The sequence below is a fragment of the Betta splendens genome, chromosome 1 (genome assembly GCF_900634795.4).
Source record: "Betta splendens chromosome 1, fBetSpl5.4, whole genome shotgun sequence".
NCBI classification, from domain to species: Eukaryota; Metazoa; Chordata; class Actinopteri; order Anabantiformes; family Osphronemidae; genus Betta; species Betta splendens.
Window position 1 is genome coordinate 10176547 of NC_040881.3, and position 18144 is coordinate 10194690.

The 18144-nt window shown below is 51.7% G+C and overlaps 2 protein-coding genes across 6 annotated transcripts; one reads left to right on the top strand and one right to left on the bottom strand.

Moving 5' to 3' along the window:
- Positions 1-1881: 1881 nt before the first annotated feature.
- On the bottom strand, positions 1882-11314 carry crmp1 (collapsin response mediator protein 1). Of its 3 annotated transcripts, none has more exons than XM_029165850.3 (14): positions 10695-11314; positions 8992-9080; positions 8682-8866; positions 8437-8601; positions 7981-8042; positions 7814-7894; positions 6710-6778; positions 6503-6623; positions 6254-6410; positions 5024-5165; positions 4770-4940; positions 3948-4127; positions 3594-3759; positions 1882-3506 (listed from the first exon to the last, which is right to left on the bottom strand). In XM_029165850.3, the coding sequence occupies exons 1-14, from the start codon at positions 11031-11033 to the stop codon at positions 3415-3417; spliced, it is 2019 nt and encodes a 672-aa protein (XP_029021683.1). In that variant the 5' UTR covers positions 11034-11314; the 3' UTR covers positions 1882-3414. The 3 variants fall into 3 exon arrangements, with proteins under 3 accessions (XP_029021683.1, XP_029022332.1, XP_029023157.1); XM_029166499.3 differs by lacking the exon at positions 10695-11314 and adding an exon at positions 9879-10046; XM_029167324.3 differs by lacking the exon at positions 10695-11314 and adding an exon at positions 9281-9366.
- On the top strand, positions 9387-18142 carry wfs1a (Wolfram syndrome 1a (wolframin)). 3 transcript variants are annotated; one of them, XM_055509008.1, is made up of 12 exons: positions 9387-9477; positions 12769-13290; positions 13423-13502; positions 13848-13992; positions 14070-14243; positions 14443-14520; positions 14599-14735; positions 14813-14962; positions 15055-15300; positions 15382-15660; positions 15745-15908; positions 16480-18142. In XM_055509008.1, the coding sequence occupies exons 1-12, from the start codon at positions 9402-9404 to the stop codon at positions 17651-17653; spliced, it is 3225 nt and encodes a 1074-aa protein (XP_055364983.1). In that variant the 5' UTR covers positions 9387-9401; the 3' UTR covers positions 17654-18142. The 3 variants fall into 3 exon arrangements, with proteins under 3 accessions (XP_055364983.1, XP_055364987.1, XP_028989404.1); XM_055509012.1 differs by having other exon boundaries at positions 14816-14962; XM_029133571.3 differs by lacking the exon at positions 9387-9477 and adding an exon at positions 12248-12386.
- Positions 18143-18144: the final 2 nt, after the last annotated feature.

The window sequence follows — 18144 nt, forward strand, 5'->3', positions numbered from 1 at the left end:
GAGAAAAATGTTGCGAGGGAGGCGCCTGATGAAGCAAAGCGCGGAATGTTAACCTCCTTCGCCGGCTGCCCAGTACATCAAGCTCGGATTGGAGCTGTCAGACGCGTTCAGGGGTTTTAAGCAGATCCTGTTTTTGTGAGACAAAGTGAAGTGAATTTGAATGATCTTCATACGCACAGAGGAGAAGAAACTTGGACTCACGACCTCAAACTATGTAATAGGTTGAAATTCCCCCGGTCCTCACAGGTGCTAATGTGACGATGTGATGATGTTTTCTAATGCGCGTATAGTGCAGCATGAAGCGGTGCAGGTGTGATGCATCATGTCAGAGCTGTGGGTCTGGTGTCGGGGAAAGCCTTGCAGCAGAGCTGTAAACATCCTTTGTCGCTGACGTGCCAGGTGGTTGATGGGAGATTTGATCTTCAGCAGGCTGTCATTTCTGTCTTTTCATCTTTTCACGGTCACATCAACCTGAACTCATCCAGGGTAGAGCGCACACACACACACACACACACACACACACACACACACACACACACGCCTCCTTTAGCAGGCTGACAAATGCACAGTGATCAGCCGCCCCATAAATCTGCCAGGTGGTTTTAATCTTGTGGTGGACGGGGGTCAGCTCCGACAGGTCGCCGCGCACGGGGCGCCGCCGTGCACTTTGTGTTGTGACACCTCTCCATCACGCTCACCTCTGTGCGTCGCCTTCAAACGCCGCTAAGGGCTGTAACGCTGCAGGTAGTGTACACACAAAGCGAGGCCCTTCACTCAGCTCTCCACTGTTTAGCTTCACTGTCAGAGATTTCTAGCCAAACCCAAACTTTGCTGAGATGTTTGTTTAAAGTTAATCTGATGTAATTTGTGTATAAAATAGGAGCCAAGTCTCTGGTTTATTCCAGTGTGTGTGTGTGTGTGTGTGTGTGTGTGTCTGTGTGTGTGTGTGTGTGTGTGTGTGTGTGTGTGTGTGTGTGTGTGTGTGTGTGTGTGTGTGTGTGTGTGTGTGTGTGTGTGTGTGTGTGTGTGTGTGTGTGTGTGTGTGTGTGTGTGTGTGTGTGGAGGGGGGGTGGTTTTCTTCTGATGTCATCGGAACTATTCAACGCACAGACGTGGTCAAGCAAGTGAACATAAGATCAATAACGCATCTATAAACACTTGATTATAAAACGCCCTGCAACTGAAACTGCTTCGTACGCCGTTTGTAAAGTGCACTAATATATACGAGTAATTACGTGATTTCAGATTACGGCCTGGAGCTGCCTGGCACTTATCTGCGGATCAATACTGTCACAATGACAGCGCAGACATTGGTCCTACTAGTACACAAGTCACAGTGAGGAGCTGCTGTCTCTCTCTCTCTCTCTCTCTCTCTCTCTCTCTCTCGCTCGCTCACACACACGTGTGACTCTAAGACTCTGCAGAAAATGAAAAACTTGCATAATTTATTATTTTTTTCCGAGGCTCTAAATTGCCTCCTTTCGGTTTGTTCCCAGAGCAGATGGCACCGGCGTCGTGCAGGTCTCCGCTGGTCTCCGTGAAGGTGACGTTATCACCTTATCTGCAACCAGTTTGTCCCCGGTAGAAGAAGGAAGCAGAAAGAAAACGCCACGATCGACACCCTTCAAACACTGTGGCAATAATAATTACATACAGCGTTATGATGCTGGGAACTAGCACATATTCAAGGCGATAACAAGCCGACAGGATACAACCAAGCTCCACTGGTGACACCTACAGAGTGCTATCGTTATTGCACTGGAAGGTGAAAAATCCCATCGAGACCATAGTTTGGTGGTTCTGAGGTGGGAGCTTGTGGATTTGATGGTTTTTGTAAGTGTCATTTCTGTCCCTTCCTTTGTTCCATTGAACAAGAATGAGAACCTAAAAACTAAAAGTTTTATTCATCATACAGTAAATTCATCTTTACTCCATTGCTGTTCGTTAAAGTGTAGTTTTGCGCATGCAGTAAGTGAGAGGAGCCCGTGTCCTAATACCTGAAAGATGCCAAGGGCAACACAACAAGCTGCTTCTTTTCATTTAAGAAGGAGCCACATTAATGCAGCAGAGTCGCGTTATGTAAAGTTATGCAAATCCCACCACTCTGATATGGAGATGACGTAAACCCGTGTACGATCCAGCGTCTGCAGTTTCCCTCTGTTTGCATTATCGTGGCAGAGCCTTCAGGGTTTGAGCAGCTTTCTGTTTCTCACTCATTTGTGGTAATTATGTGATACAGTTCCTCTGTAGTACCTACTGTAATCATTTTCAGTCCTTCTGGTGACTTTCAAAAAACCCCTGATGAGTCGTATATGAGCCACGGCGCTAGTGTGAAACTCTGTTTACCCATTTCTTTTGACAGCACTCGAGCCTTTATTGATCATTAGTGGTTCCACTGGAGACAACGGCAGCAAAACAAAAGCAAAGTGGCATAAAAACACCATGTGCACCAAGAAAGTATGCAGAATCGATACCGTGATTCAGAAACAGCTTAAAAAGGTTCTGGGTGCAGCTGGAAAGAGCAGCGGTGGCAACCGAAGCCCTTCTACAGCAGTGAGTCGAGCATCTCATCAGAAAAAAAGATCCATACGTGAGGAGCGCGTGATGAGCAAACAAGCGAACACAGAGTCTTTACTGTGACTCTATTGTGTGAGTGCAGCAGATAAGAATCCACACTGGTCTCAGCTGCTCCTCCGCCTTCACACTGAGAAGCAGCGCGTGGAAACGTTTGCATATAGTTTGTGTCGATTAAGAGGAAGTTGCATTGCTTTTGAATAGCATTCACAGTAATGTTAAGACTGGTTCTATTATTGTTACTTCCACCGGGTGACGTCTGGCTCCAACCACAGCATTTACAGCGGCGCTGTTAAATACATGCAGTCGTAACAGTCCATGCAGTGAGTCACTGGAGCAGTGTTCTAGTAAATATTGCTAATGGGTTTTAAAAACCAGATGCAAAGGGAGGTGTCTGCGATTTGTACAGCCGTCCACCAGATGGATGGAGCGGAGCACCGTGTCTGAGCCGACTCGCTCGTGAGGACGTGGGACGTGAGGGACATTAGGGAGAAAGTCATGCTCAGAGGAGGGAGGACATATTAACACGTAACACTGGTGTCACATTAGTGTGTGTGTGTGTGTGTGTGTGTGTGTGTGTGTGTGTGTGTGTGTGTGTGTGTGTGTGTGTGTGTGTGTGTGTGTGTCATGTACAGTTGATTGTTTATCACACATTGTCTTACATTTAGTGTAAATGTGCCTCATCAAGGCAAGCTAATAAAATCATAACGGTTTAGAAAGGGCGCGGCGAAACATACAAAGGTGCTCATTCGTGCCACTGGGCTCACACTGTCAGTCATACGTACACACACACACACACACACCTACACGCGCCTGGCTGAAAGCCCACACGCCGCGTGTTCATCCGAGGCTGGTGATGTTGGAGCGACCACCAGGGGGCGCCACGATGCGGTGGCCGGAGCGACGGGGGATGTTGTCATCGATCTGTGCCCCTGAGAAACAAAGACAAAAAAAAACTCAGCTCCCCTCACTTCTAAGGATGGAGATATTTGGGTTCTGAACATGACGATGGAACCTGCCTGACAGGCTGAAGTTGGACTGATGCAGATTGCGTATGGGCGGCGGCTGATGGGAGGTCGGTGACGTTTTGGCTGACGGAGCGGGGGTGATGTATTTGGGGGTCAGAACGACGTCGCACACCGGCCCGTCGTAGATCCCTCGAGTTACAGCCTGCCTGGCCTTCACCTGGACACATCACAAAGCAAATCCTCCCCTTAGCAACAATGTGCAGCTGCAGTGAATAGAATAGAATAGAATAGAATAGAATAGAATAGAATAGAATAGAATAGAATAGAATAGAATAGAATAGAATAGAATAGAATGCAGTCACTGCCAGGTTCTATCTATTGTGTTAAATCATCAGTGTTCTGCACCTGGTTCCTGAACTTAATGCGCTGGTAAGCAAAGTCCGGGAAGGGCTTGCGGGGAATGAAGCGACCGGTGCCCTGCTGAGCCTGCAGCTTGCCGTCCTCGTAGACCACCCGACCCTGACTCATCACCAGCGCCGGACCTCCGCGGCACTCCAGACCCTCGAAGATGTTGTAATCCGCAGCCTGGACGCAGGAGGTGGAAAGAGAGGAGGCAGACTTTAAGCAGACGGCAGCCAGATACAGTGTGAACCAGGCCCATTGTGCTCCAGATTTGTGTGCAGCGACGGAGACGATGGGCTCGGGGCAACGGTGTCTATACAGGGGGATGGGTGGTGAATAAAGAGGGTAGCACAGAATGGGTGAGGGGTGAGGGGGGATTATTATCCAAAGCCTGTCTGGATTAGAGCCTTGGAGAGCAGGCCGAATACATTAAGCGGTGTCTCACATCCTCGGCGAGTCACGTCGCTCCAGGGCCCGTCTCCTGGGTTTAAATGCATCGTTTAATCCTGACATTTAAAGGGTCGATTCACTCAAATGGAGGAGATTCCACCTTGTTCGAAAGATGTGATGTGTGGGTGTGTGATACGTGTATTTTCTTTATGATCCCGCCGCTCCTATCCGGTTTCACATCAGGTCATAAGCAGTAACGCCGGGCCTGACTAATATCACTCCAACCTACAGTAATAGCATATTTTACATTTCGTCCCACCGCCTGTGATCTTTAATCCCATTTCACACTCCGCTCTAACATGTGAAACACTTTCATTCTCCACCATCTATTTCTTCATTAAACGCCCATTTTACCCCCTTCTCTTTCGCTCTCACCGACTGCTGGAGTTTGGCAGTGATGGTTTTGACGTTATCGGGGTCCCAGATGACGACGTCGGCGTCGGAGCCCGCCGCTATCCGGCCTTTGCGCGGGTACAGGTTGAAGATTTTGGCGGCGTTCGTGGACGTGACGGCCACAAACTGATTCTCGTCCATCTTCCCCATGGCCTGGGAGACAGACACACGCTTGATGTGGGTTAAGTCGCACCCCCACGTGCACAGAAGGCACAAAGACGTCGCCCGTTGCTCACCACGGCCTTGTCCCAGACGAAGGCCATCCTCTCCTCCGCGCCGTTGGTCCCCTCTGGGATGAGGGTGAAGTCGTCTTTGCCGATCGCCTTCTGGGAGGTGCTGTAAGCGCAGTGAGCGCTGCCCACCACCTGGAGGTCGCCGCTGTGTGGAGGAAGCAGAGAGTCATGCGTTTAGGTCATGCAGCTCTGGAGCTGCTTGGCTTTACACAATGTTCACGCTTTTGTTGTAATTCCACTGTTGCCCAGCAGGGGTCCTCAGTGTGCAGGCGAGTTAAAGTACAAGTCATGTACTGTGGCCTGGGGGCAGTAAAAGCCAGCAGATCCAGGCACAATGGTGCAACACAGCTGCAGTAGCAACATCTCAACCATTATCCAAATTATACATTACAGTTGTATTACCTAAAACCTATCCATGCATCCTGTTCACTGACTTTCCTAATACAGAGGCCAAATTTGATCAAAGCCGTCAAAGGTCCCCATCCGAGGCCTTTTATTCATTTGTTAATTACAGTGATTCTTCGTGATTATACACCGTGGGATCGAGGAGGCTCGTTAGCGAAACAAACGGTCCTGCTCGAATGTGAGAAAAAGCGATCGTTCTTCTATTGTTCGCCGGCGTGAAAGACGAGCCGGCTGCGGAACCGACGGCGCGGACCCGCCTCGAGAAGGAGGAACCGGCGCAGGCGACGGGCGGAGGAGCGGCGAGGAAGAGCGCGGAGGAAGGGAGGCACTCGGTAGCCAAGGCAACAGATGATGAAGGGTTCTAGTTCCTGTGCTATTTATGGAATTGGGGACAGTCAAAAGTCTACAGGAGGATGTTCTGTGTGTGAGATATGAGCCAGGCTTGGTCTGATGCACATGATTTACACATTATCGTACATATGATCACATGCTTTACTTTATTACCGCATTAAGTCAAAGTTTCCTGGAAATTTTGCATTGATTCCTCATTAAGTCGCTCCTCCATCTGTTTGTCTTTTTCCCCTGGAGCGGATCCTTTGCATCACAACAGCCGCTGCCTGTGCCATGAATACCAAACACATATCTAAGGGCGAACAGGTGCAGTCGGATGCTCCAGGTGCCTCGTCTGCTGTCACTCACTAGCGTTTGTCTTTGCGCGGAGGTTACAGCTCCACGAAGAACGCCCTGTTCCAGTCAGACAAGCCTGTGCGCGTTCTAGTTTAAAACATACTGTAGCCGGCGGGTCGCGCGCTTCCAGGGACGACGTACCACGACAGCAGCGTGTGGAGGTGATCCGGCGTCGTGGGGTCCGGGCTCAGTGGCGGCGACGTCACGTAGGCGGCCGCTTTGGCCCAGTTCTTGCTCCAGTAGTGGGAACCATCCGCAGCCAGGCTCGCCGTAATGGGCTCCCCGAAAACCACGGAACCTGCACGGGAGGAGCGGCGGACACGGGTCAGACGCGGGTCAGGCCGCGGAGCGCAGCGCAAGAATGGGGGCGGGAGGCGGAACCGGGCCCACCTTTCCTCCGGGCCTGGGTGATGGCGTCGGCTGCGCTCTTGCTCATCACCTTGGCGACGTAGACGGGGCAGTTCACGCGGTTGCCCAGGGTGATGGCGCGAAACACGGCCTCGGCCTCCAGCTGTGCAACGCGGAACAAGGGAAGTGGTGGGAAGTGGCTGCACATTCATGAACACAGACCTGATGGGGGGGGGGGCATGAGCTCACCTCCTCGGGACGACTCAGAGGATGGCCTTCAGGACCCGTGATTCCCATCCCCAGGATTTTACTCTGCTCCTAAACGCACACAACAGAAGCCGTTTTATAAAATCATGTTCAACTCTCTTCATCTCATGTATTCTAGTGGCTGGTGTCAGTTACTCAGCTCTTGCTTGGTTTCTATATTTGTTCTGAAACAGTCTGCACTTATTCCATCATTCCACCATTCATCTCTCCGTTTTATTACACTTAGCTTAACGACTCTGCCGTTATCATTCATCGGCTCCCCCATTATAATTCCTTACCCTCATTTCATACATCACGCTTCTCACCCTAACTGTCTCTTTAATCTGTTCCCGGCGCTCCCTGACTGCGACTTCTATTTTTCATCTGCGCCGTCAGCATTATCTGTACCTTCCCCCGACTTTAATCACCATTACATCGTCATCATTAGTATAATAAAGGTGAGGGTGGCCTAAGATAAACCTGTCATCCTGCAGTAGCAATAATCGCCTCTGTGTCACGGCTTCCGAGGTAGCGGACCCACATGCACAGCGAAGGCAAGGTTTGAGTGGTAACACAATTCACTTTAATTCGTAGTCAGGCGGGCGAAGGTCAGTACACAGATCAGGCAGGTTCAATACAGATAAGGTTTAGGCAAGCGGCGGTCAAGGCAGGCTAGGGTCAAACTCACGGCAAGGCAGGATCAAAGCTGAGGCGAGAATCAGGGTCCGGAGAAGCGAGGTCATACACAGGTACAAGGTCATGAGAGTTACGCTGGATTGCTGGTCAATACACAAAGACAATCTGGCAACGGGTTGGTGTGAGAGGTGGTGCTTTAGTAGTGGCAGATGATGGCTAGATGGAGATCAGGTGTGTGGTCTGGAGCAGGAAGTAAAGCTGGCAGTAACTAATAATGGCTGGGGCAGGAAGTGACAAGAACATAAAACCGGAACTGAACATACACAATGGTGCAGTGACTGAGTCCATGACACTCTGTCTCTGCGGGTTGGAGAGTTATGTAACCGTCTATCCTTCGACTGCAGATGAGATGCAGTGGAGCTACGTTAGCGCACTGGTGGCGGTCGATGGAGGAGGCGATGATGCACCTACCTGAGCTATCAGGTCTCCGTTCTCAGCGTGAACCAACACCACAGCACCCAGCTGCTTCAGGAAGCAGAAGGCCTCGTACAGCTGAAAGGGTTAAAAAGGGCCAGAGGACAGAATTAAGCACATATGAAAACAAGTCACATTTCACCAGAGAAGATGATGAAACACACCTCAGAGTCTGTCATCTGGTACAAGTCCTTATAGGCCATGTACACTTGGAAGGAGTTGATACCTGCCAAGAGGGGACATTAAAATATTCATGGTGGAAAGCAACATTCTGAAATACTGTATATTCAATGATCAGCAAAAGCTCAAGTTGCCCTGATGTTGTCACTGTATTATTCTGTTGTTGTCCCAGAACAAATGTGACTTTTCCCTTCAAACAGATTACAGGCTGAATATACACGCTGCCACCATGACGGGGCCGTGATGAGAACAATGGTTTCCTACTGTCCCTTCACTATAAGCGGATTCAGCACTGGGCCAAATAGCCTCTAAGTCCGTCCCTTTTGCTTTTGTGCACCGGGTCCAAAAAGGAGGATGAGCGACTTCCACGAGAACTACAGCGGTGGGTGAAGTTCTGAAATATCTAAGTCGTAAGTAATAAAAAAAAAACGCAGACGGACCTTTATCTTGCACCAGCAACTCCAGCTCGTCCTTAACGGCCTCGTTCCACTGGGGGACGTCCACGTGCAGCGAGTAGTCGCAGCAGGCCTTCCTGTCCGCGGCCTCCTGCCAGCGCTCGAACGCCTCCAGCAGGCTGTCGCCGGGCTGAGGGGTCACGTGGTCGACTGGCAACGACAGGGGTCAAAGGTTAGCGCCACCGACCGGCCTGCGGCCCGATCAACGCGTGCGCGGCGGGGGCCCGTACTGATCATGGTGGTGCCTCCGGCGAGCGCGGCCCTGGTGCCCTGGAGGAAGTCGTCCACGGGCCGCACGCCCAGGTGGGGCTTCATCAGGCAGGTGTTGACGTCGATGCCGCCCGGGATCACCATGCGCCCGTCGGCCTCGATCACCTTCACGCCGCCCGGAACCACCAGGTTCTCCCCCACCTGCCTGCCAGGGGTCGAGTGGATGTAGGGGTGAGGAGACGATGGGAGAGCATGGATGACATAGTATTGTGGAAGATGAGGAGGTGAAAAGGAAGGAGGCCAAATATGGACGGTACGCCGTGTACGCACTTGATGAGGCCGTCCTCGATGTAGACGTCTGCATAAAGGCTCTGGTCGTCGTTGACGACCCGCCCTCCTTTGATCAACAGCCTCTCAGTCTAAATGAATGAGAAAGGGTTGAATTCAGTCCTGACATCGTCATATAATACAGTTATGTAATCCATGGCCTTACTGTACAACACTGATGACAATGACAGTGGAAACAAATGTGCCACCATGAGTGGAGTCAGTCTGATTTATGCTCTTCTGCCACTTTAACATTCATATTACGGAATCGTGCTAATATCGTATAACGTACCGGCGTTTTGGAGGCGCAGTGTTAATAAGACGCATGGCTGCTACTGTACGAGTCCACACCCTCCACCAGCAGCGGGACCACAGGGTGCCTGGCAACAGCATTTAGAAGATGCTGTATCACCATGGCAACCAGCGATCACGCATGCTTCGAGGTGACGGCAGCTGACAGCGCCGCTCAGCCACCAGCATCTGTAGCCGGTGAGAATGGATCACGACTCTATTGGCGCCTCCACCCGAACGTTCAAGATCCGTCCTCCTTGAGGTCATTCGGGATTTGGTCGCAGGTTCGCGTCTGAAAAAGGCCGCACTCTTCCGCTAATTCTTTCACCAAAGTCAGCGTTTCCTGCGCGAGCCCTGACTTAATCCCTCTGACAGGCAGCGAGATTACACAACGCTGACCAGCCCTGAGCCGGAATGGGCTCGATCTGACACATGGGCGCGGAGAGCTGTCGCCTCCGCGTCGTTGGGGTTCGCCGCTTCACGCACGAGGAGCAGCGGAGGAACCTTGCGCCCACTGACGCCCTGCTAAGAGTTTAATCCCCTCCCTAGAGACACCGGCAGCGGGGATTTGCATACGAGAGCTTCTGTGGGTCTCTTACCGTCAAATGGAGGCTGTTGCTCTGACCCTGCTCGCTGGTCCCCGACATATTGTCTCTGTCGTTCATCCCCTTCACACTCAGGAGCGGGATGCGGTGCCTCCGGCGCCCTGCGGCCCTTTTATCTCCACCCCCGAAGTGCGCCGGGTTCTGGTTTCCGTGTGTGTATGCCGGGGCGCGCGACGAATCCGCCGCCGTACGGCTGCGCCGCGAGGCGAGCGAGCGCGCGCCCGCAGTACATGACAGGTGACGAGCGCGCGCGGGAGGCGTCCGCCTGCCAGGTGGCGTTCACGGCACCGACAGTGTCGAGACGGCAAACGAGCGCCCTCGCGACCCCCCCCCCCCCCCCTCCGCACAAACAGCTCACGTGAGAGCGCGACGGCGGCACGCGGCGTGTCGCTGTCCAATTCAGCACCGCGGGAACAACACCGCCTCGTGCGCGGCGCGTATCCCGGCGCATTTGCATATTTTTACATATTTTGGGGTCATTTTATCGCAGCTGCCGTCCAACCAAAACGACCAAACTGCAATGCAGCACGAAAAGGTTCTTCTAGTGCAATGACTGCATAAAAGAGTAACTAGTGGGCTGCAGCATTCTCCTAGTAAAGATAAATTGTTAAAATGTTAATAGGCTACGTTCAGCCCATGAAAATAGCGTAATGTTTGATATAAGTGGGCTGCTACAGCTTTTCGTCGCCTCTCGGGCTCTTCTGCATTGTCTGTACATTTATTTTGACGTCTGCGCGTGAACAAACAGCCATTTCAGACTTAAACCAGGCAGTGACACAACAAGCTACGCATTCAAGTCTGCAGTCCCACCTCTCCATCGTGGCGTTCCCTCCCTGAGTGTCTGACTTCGGAGCTGCTGTCCGTCTCCGCCGGTGCGTTGCTCGGTGGCGGTGCTCGCGCTTCGCTGGGCGTCTTGCCGATGGGGTCACCGTTATCCAGCAGCCTCTCCCCGCTGCCGCTCCGCGGGGTGCGGCTCCCTTTCCTGCCCACCGCGTAGTTGTCGAAGTCGATGGTCTTGCTCTCGAACGCCCCCTCAACCGAGCTGAACATCCCGTACGTTTTCCTCTGGTTCGGCCCGGTGCTGATCGGCCCCGCCAGGTACACGGGTAGCTCATCCTCCCGGTTCCACTGTCTCCTACAGTCGGACATCGTGGCTTCCACGGAGGACGCGGAATTTTACCCACTCTGGGGAGATGCGGACGGCGGCCGGGCTCGTTTCGCGTCTAACCGGGTCACAGTCCCGCCTCTCGGGCAATGCGCTCAACCGATGATGTGTGGAGTGTAAAGCAGCTCTCCCCGGGCCACCTTAGAACCCCTCCTCCGAACACACGCACGCGCGCGCACATAAAACCGTAAAATGATGCAGTGATCTAGTTTTAAGAGTGGTGGTGCTCAACTGGGAACCAGTTTTATTTCCTCAGCAGATAAATTAGTTAGCAGCATACAAAACAAAACCAAACAACCGCGCATCCCTTTGTCTTTTTCCATCCACCCCCTCTCTTCTTTTTAATGTGGGGGTTGTGCATGAGCAGCATCAGCGGATTAAACCGGACTGTGTCATCTGTAACCCACATCTGGAGGGGGTACCCAGATTAACACTAGTGTCCTCAATGTTAACCGCTGTTGTCCTACGAACCGAACACAAAGCTGTGGCCTGCGCGATGGGCTGATTGTACAATGCCTGAGAGTTAAAACGTTGTTCCAGGCTACAACAAACTACCCTCGTGCCCCACAACGCCGAGGAAAGTGGGAAGAAGCAGGAACTATCTGTTCAGTACCTGCGCAGGTGGACAGCTCCAAAAGGAACAATGCGCCACATATATGGGCACAGTACGCTACTCAAAAAATTTCCTCTAGCTCACGTCATAAATCAATAATAATAATAATAATAATAATAATAATAATAATAATAATAATAATAATAATAATAATAATAATAATAATAATAATAATAACGACGATGATGATGATGATAATGATAATAATAATAATAATAATAATAATAATAATAATAATAATAATAATAATAATAATAATAATAATAATAATAATAATAATAATAATAATAATAATAATAATAATAATACAGGACATGAGCACGTGAACGTTGACTTCGATGCTTCTCCTACGTGCCTGGTGCCATATGGCGGAGGGGGCTTTTGACCTAGAACCCCGCAATCTACTTAAACACTCGGTTGAAATGCGGCATCCCCAGACATTAATTACCTACATACTGTTTGCAGTACTGTCTTTCAAAAATCAGACTGAGCGACTGTTTTGTATTGGTTATATATAGTGCAGCGTACATTCTGAGAAGGCGGGTCACTAGTGGAGTCGTTTATAGACCAGAGACATGAGAATTTACCCACAGCCCGTTTGCGTCTCTGGTTTCGCGAGGCGCAGAGCAGAGCGCAATGGACGACAGCATGGGCAGCAGACGCAATATTTGATTTCAGGAATACATCTACCGCACATTCGGGGGGTATTCGTTCATTTAACCAGGTAAGGGGCCATTTACGCAGCTTGACTAAGTGCGTTTAGAAGATACTTTGACACGAAGTTGCCGGTCTGCGTAAGTCGTCGCAGGTTCGTCACGGCTCAGATGCCAAGACGTGATTGCAGCATTATCCAAAATAATGTAAAGTTTACTATCAAAGTTGGCTTTTTGTGAAATGTTGGCAAAAATCACGCTTTGGGTTGAATTTGCTGCGTTGTTTAGTTTGTTTGCATGACTCAGCAAGTTTTGTATTAATTACCCATTTCCTTTTATTGCTGACTCACAGGAGTAGAACAGTTTTCGCTTAAAAATGAAAATAAAATATTTTTTCACATTTCACAGTACAGATTAGAAATCATTATATTTCAATGAATTTTTTTCTCCAAGGAACGATGCAGAATCATTCCACATCCACACCTGCCGCTGTGGAAGCGCAGGGGTCGCGCTCTGTCCCGGAAGGACCCTCTCGTCCCTCCCCCGCACGGATTCCTCCCGCACCCGTCTCCAGTAACCCTTTGGCTGCACTCTCTCACCCCCCCAGACATCCGGCCTTGACAGGAACCGCTGCAGAATCAGCTCCACACTCTGCTCAGAGCACCTCCACGCTGGCGGGTTCTGCTCCTCCACCATCATCTGAGTCACATCTCCCATCGCCTGCTCCCGTGTCTCCTACTAAACCCCCCTCCCTTCTCACCAAAAAGTCATCACTCGATTCCTCTCTTCCTTCCCAAGTCCCCAAATCCTCGCCGTTTTCTAAACTCAGATCTGTCTCCACTGATTCCGCCCTCTTGGCCCATGGCTCACCTACAGTCCCGGGGAAACGGACCTTTGCCTCCATGGCCAAGCAGGTGATCATGCAGGAAAGGCTCAGGAAAGCGGAGCAGGAGGATGCCTGCGACGAAGAAGAAGGTAAGGCTGCCGTTAATTATACGACGGCCCCTGAGAAGCAGCAACAGCTGAGGTCCCAGTCCGTGCCCTCAGTGCTGCTCACACAAAATATTGCATTTTAGAGCCAAGCTGTGTCCTTACGTTCTCCTTCAGATGACGAGCCAGAGGAGGAGCTGTCTGTGGAACAGATAGAGGTCAAGGCTAAAGCGGGCGATGCCAGAGCTCAGACCCAAGTGAGTCAAAGCGCGGGAGCACACGCTGGTAGCTGGCGTCGCTTTCGGTGTGAGTGATCCCAGACCTCCAGTATTATGCAGAAAATACTGATCCACGTATGTCGTTATAGCATCACTCACGGAATAATGACAAAAGCTTTACTGTAAATCATCACAGACATGTTCTATATGTACAACACCACCTATCACTGTCCGTGTGTGACCTAGTTGTCCAGTTTAGTGGCGTGTGTGATGTCATCGAAGGCAATTCAATATCTCAGCAAAAATGGTGACGCACTTTTATTAGTCATCTTTACCATATGCTCCACCAGGCCACAAATGAATCATCCCTCTCCAATGTTTTAGTTGGGTCAGCACTACTTGATTCTCGCTGAAGAGAAGGACAGTGAATTAAATAACCACCTGGCTGTTGACTGGCTGATTAAAGCAGCCAAACAGGGAAGAAGGGGCGCATCGAAGCTTCTGCAGCGCTGCTGGATCCAGAAAAAAGGTCGGACCCACACACCCCAATGACTCGCATGACTCTGCTTCTCTGTTCACCTCACACTACTTGTCGTCCTCAACCAGGAATAACTCAGGAGAATGAAGCGGACGTGCGAAAGCTGTCGACGGAGAGTAGGTTCGAGCGGGAGGTGCGGAAAGCGGCCATGATGATGTACTGGAGGCTCAACCCAGAGAAGAAGGAGAGGGTGGCTGTGACTGAGATGATGGAAAACGTCAGCCAGATCAGTGCAATGCCGGGTATGGAGGATGTGGGGTCACGCGTAGACGCCATTAAAAGCACATATACAACAACACACGCAACGCTGCAGCGTGTTAAATATACCACACATCCGCCTCTGTGAGTTCAGTGTTTGCAGCTGTCATGGGGAGCAGGGTCACGTTACATGCAGTCATGCAGCAGTGTCTGTAACGCGCTGTGGTCGCTCCTCACCAACAGGTGGCGCCGCTGGCAGGACTCCGGGCCCGACCTCGGGCCAGACCCAGAAAGTGCTGGAAATCATGGTCAGCAACGAGTGTAAGTAACCAGACAGACAGATGGAGGGGGGGTGGGGGCAGAGGGGATGCAGCGCTGACTCTTCCTGTGTCCTCTCAGCCAAGCAGCTGGTGGATGTGGAGGACTTCGTGGAGATGACGAAGAAGTATGCGCAAGGCTTCGTCCCCGGCTCGCCTGCAAACGAGAGCCAGGTCACGGCCAGGGCTGAAGACGCGAAGCCTCGCGAGGGCGACCAGGTGAATGAGCAAATCTGCAAAAAACAGGAGGGACACGTATGTCGTTTCATTTATTATGCATCTGTCTGTCCACGAAGCAGTTGAAGCACAGGACTGAGGTGGCCCCTCCAGGATCCAAGAAGACATCTCACAAAACATCCTGGGGTTTCGGCCGAAGCGGGATGATGTTGGATACGAGGCAGAGCGGAGCAATAAGCAAAGCCATGCACATGAAATCACGTCTAATGGTATCTATGGAGTCTTAAGGGTATTCCTGCATGCTTGCTGGACTTTGCGGATGCAGTTATTACATCGCTCCAGTCTTCTCGTGTCCCCTCAGATGCTGCAGTACCCTCTCCACGCCATCGTGGAGGTCAAGGAGCACCTGGTGGACTGGGCATCGCGGGCCGGCGTCCAGTGGCTGAGCACCATCATCCCCACGCAGCACGTCAATGCCCTGATTTTCTTCTTCATCATCAGCAACCTGACCGTCGACCTGTTTGCGTTCGTCATCCCCCTCCTCGTCTTCTACCTTTCCTTCGTCTCCATGATTATCTGCACGCTGCGCATCCTCCAGAGCAGCAAGGTGAGTGTGACTGACGCCTTTTTATTTCTGGTCCTTGCACATTCTGCTCGATTCCTGCCCTATTTTTTTGTTTTTTTCCAGGCTTGGGAGAACTTCAAAGCCCTGACGTCTCTGCTAACGCGCTTCGAGCCTGGGCTGGATGTGGAGCAAGCGGAAACCAACTTTGGCTGGAACAACCTGGAGCCGTACCTCTATTTCATCTTCTCCGTCTTCTTTGTCATTTTCTCCTTCCCCGTGGCCGACAAGGGCTGGATCCCGTGTTCCGAGCTGTCCACCGTGGCCATCTTCTTCACCGCAGTCAGCTACAAGAGCCTCAGTCCCACCGCCGCCATGTACGCGCGCCGAGCGATGCTCATAGAGGTCAGGCGTCGCCTACGCATCATATAATATAAAGGCCATAATAAAAGGCTTCTGCATAAACGACGCGGTTCGTGACCGTTCCAGGTTGCCTCCTCCCTGTGTGGCCTCACCCAGTTCCTGCCGGAGAACATGACGGCGCTTCGCTTCCTGGGACGCACGTTCGCCACGGTGCCGCTGGGGGAGTCGGTGGTGCTGAAGCTGAGTCTGCCTTGCCTGTTGTATGTTTACCTCTTCTACCTGTTCTTCAGGTGAGACGAAGTGTTTAGAGGAACACAGACTGCACTGTGTGCGGCTTCAGACGTTATCACGTCATTCAATGGTCATTATCAGTGGTTATCAGCCCACACGTATGAGCCGGTAGGTGCCCATCTACCTGCTGGCAGCGTTGAATAGGTGCAGTAGATCGCTGTCAGTGATCCGTAAGGTTGATCACGGCTCGGATGATTTAACCAGCAGAGTCAGTAGGGGCGCTGTTGAGCGGTTGTTGTTCAGATGGGAGGATCGAAGCTTTGGATTTTGATTTATTAGAGAGCATAACTTAGCAAATAGCTAGCGGTATTGTGTTAGCTAACTGTAACCTGAACCCCCCACCCGTTATGCAGCCCTAACCCTAACCACAATAACCTCTAAAGCTGCTTAACATAGCAACTTAGCTAGCTGTTAGCTGTTAGCGAGTAGGTAGAGTAGGCACCTACTGGCCCGTACGAATGGGCTGATAAGTTCTGATCAGCCCATTCGTTATGGCTGATAACATCCGAAGCGGGTGGCACTGTTTGGGATGTGGCCTTCAGCGTTTCCCTTCTCCCTTCGTTCCCTCAGCATGGCCAGGATGCGCGGCTTCCGGGGCCTTTACGTCATCCTGGTCCCGTACCTCGTGTGCTTCATGTGGTGCGAGTTCTCCGTGGTGCTGCTCCGCGGCTCCTCCGCCGTGGGCCTGATCCGCACCTGCGTGGCCTACTTCCTCTTCCTGTTCGCGCTGCCCGTGCTGGCGTTCGGCCTCGCCGTCATGCTCGGCATCCAGCTCTTCAAGTGGTTCCTGGAGCTGGAGCTGACCAAGATGATCGTGACGCTGGTCGTGTGCGCGATACCGGTCGCCCTGCGCCTCTGGACCCGCTTCAGCATGTCGATTCTGGACGTGTTCCGCTCGCTGACGCACCGCGGGCCCGTCAAGCTCATCCTGCTGGGCATCTCCTTGGTGATCCTGTTCTCGTCCGTGTACGTGTACCACGCGGAGGGTCAGAAGGTCTATAACTCCACGCTGACGTGGAGCCAGTACAGCGAGGTGTGCGGGCCCCCCGCCTGGGAGGAGAAGGGCATGGCCCAGACACAGATCTTCTGTGGGCACCTGCACGGCCACAGAGTTACCTGGGCGGGCCGCTTCAAGCACGTTCGCGTGGCCGAGACGGAGAACGGGGCGCAGTCCGTCATCAACATGCTGCCCGTCTTCATGGGAGACTGGCTGCGCTGCCTTTACGGAGAGACGTACCCCAAATGCGAGCCCGCCAACGCCACGGCCGCGGAGCTGGCGGCCGGTGCCGCTAACGTGTCGCTGCCTGCGCTGCTCCAGATGCAGGAGGAGGAGGAGCTGTGTCAGATCAAGGCTCTGGCCAAACACAGCTGCCACGTCAAGCGCTTCGACAGCTACCGCTTCGAGGTGACGGTGGGGATGGTGGGAGGTGGTGGGAGCGCCGGGCCGGCGGACCCGGCCACGGACCTCGTCCTCATGGCGAGCCACGAGTTCAGGCAGGTGCTGCTCAACCTGCACCCGGGCAACTTAGTGGAGTTCAGCACCAAGCTGGAGGGCCGCCTTGGAGCCAGAGCCCCGGCCTTCGAGTTGAAGGCCATCCACTGTCTGGACTGCGTCTCGTCGCTGCTGAGCGGAGGCCGGCAGGTGAAGATAGAGAGGAACTGGAGACGCACCACCATGAAAGCCCTGAAGTTCGCCTTTGACTTTTTCTTTGCCCCGTTCCTGTCCGCGAAGATACCTGCCTGAGAGAGAAGGCGGCGGGAGAGTGGAGCGGAACCTATTGTTTACATGGATCTACAGCTCTTATACTGACATTTTAACATGGACTGTACTTTCTATTGGAATGTTTGGTAATGCATGAGTTTTCTACACAGAAATGTAAAAATTGGTATTTAGAAAGTCATTATGCAGGTGTTTTATATTGGTTTGCAGTGAGGCTGTTTATCTGTAACATGAGGTCTCAGGTTTAGGGTTTCTACATCTTTGCACATAAAAAGCCAAACCAGTGATGCCATAGACAATGAATGGGTTTTACTGTTCATAGTAAACAGGAGGAACATTTCTAAAGTCTTTAAATGCAGCTTTAATCAAAATTAGAACCCAGGTACCTTATTGTGACTGACAACCAACGGTGTTTGGTCTGTATAATGGTACAGTCAGTGCCTTCTGCATTGGTTTTCTGCAGATTCGCAGTCTGTACGACTTATAGAAGGAAAAATACAGACTTGTACTGGACA

What these genes read in the sequence shown, in the direction of transcription:
- wfs1a (XM_055509008.1), top strand. Translation starts at nt 9,402, where the DNA reads ATGGCAACCAGCGATCACGCATGCTTCGAGGTGACGGCAGCTGACAGC. An exon ending in TGCCTGCGACGAAGAAGAAG is followed by an intron (nt 13,291 to 13,422) that starts GTAAGGCTGCCG and finishes GTTCTCCTTCAG; the next exon opens with ATGACGAGCCAGAGGAGGAG. An exon ending in GCATCCTCCAGAGCAGCAAG is followed by an intron (nt 15,301 to 15,381) that starts GTGAGTGTGACT and finishes GTTTTTTTCCAG; the next exon opens with GCTTGGGAGAACTTCAAAGC.
- crmp1 (XM_029165850.3), bottom strand. Translation starts at nt 11,033, where the DNA reads ATGTCCGACTGTAGGAGACAGTGGAACCGGGAGGATGAGCTACCCGTG. An exon ending in ATCGAGGACGGCCTCATCAA is followed by an intron (nt 8,867 to 8,991) that starts GTGCGTACACGG and finishes GACCCCTGGCAG; the next exon opens with GCAGGTGGGGGAGAACCTGG. An exon ending in TCGTCTGGGACAAGGCCGTG is followed by an intron (nt 4,941 to 5,023) that starts GTGAGCAACGGG and finishes TCTGTCTCCCAG; the next exon opens with GCCATGGGGAAGATGGACGA.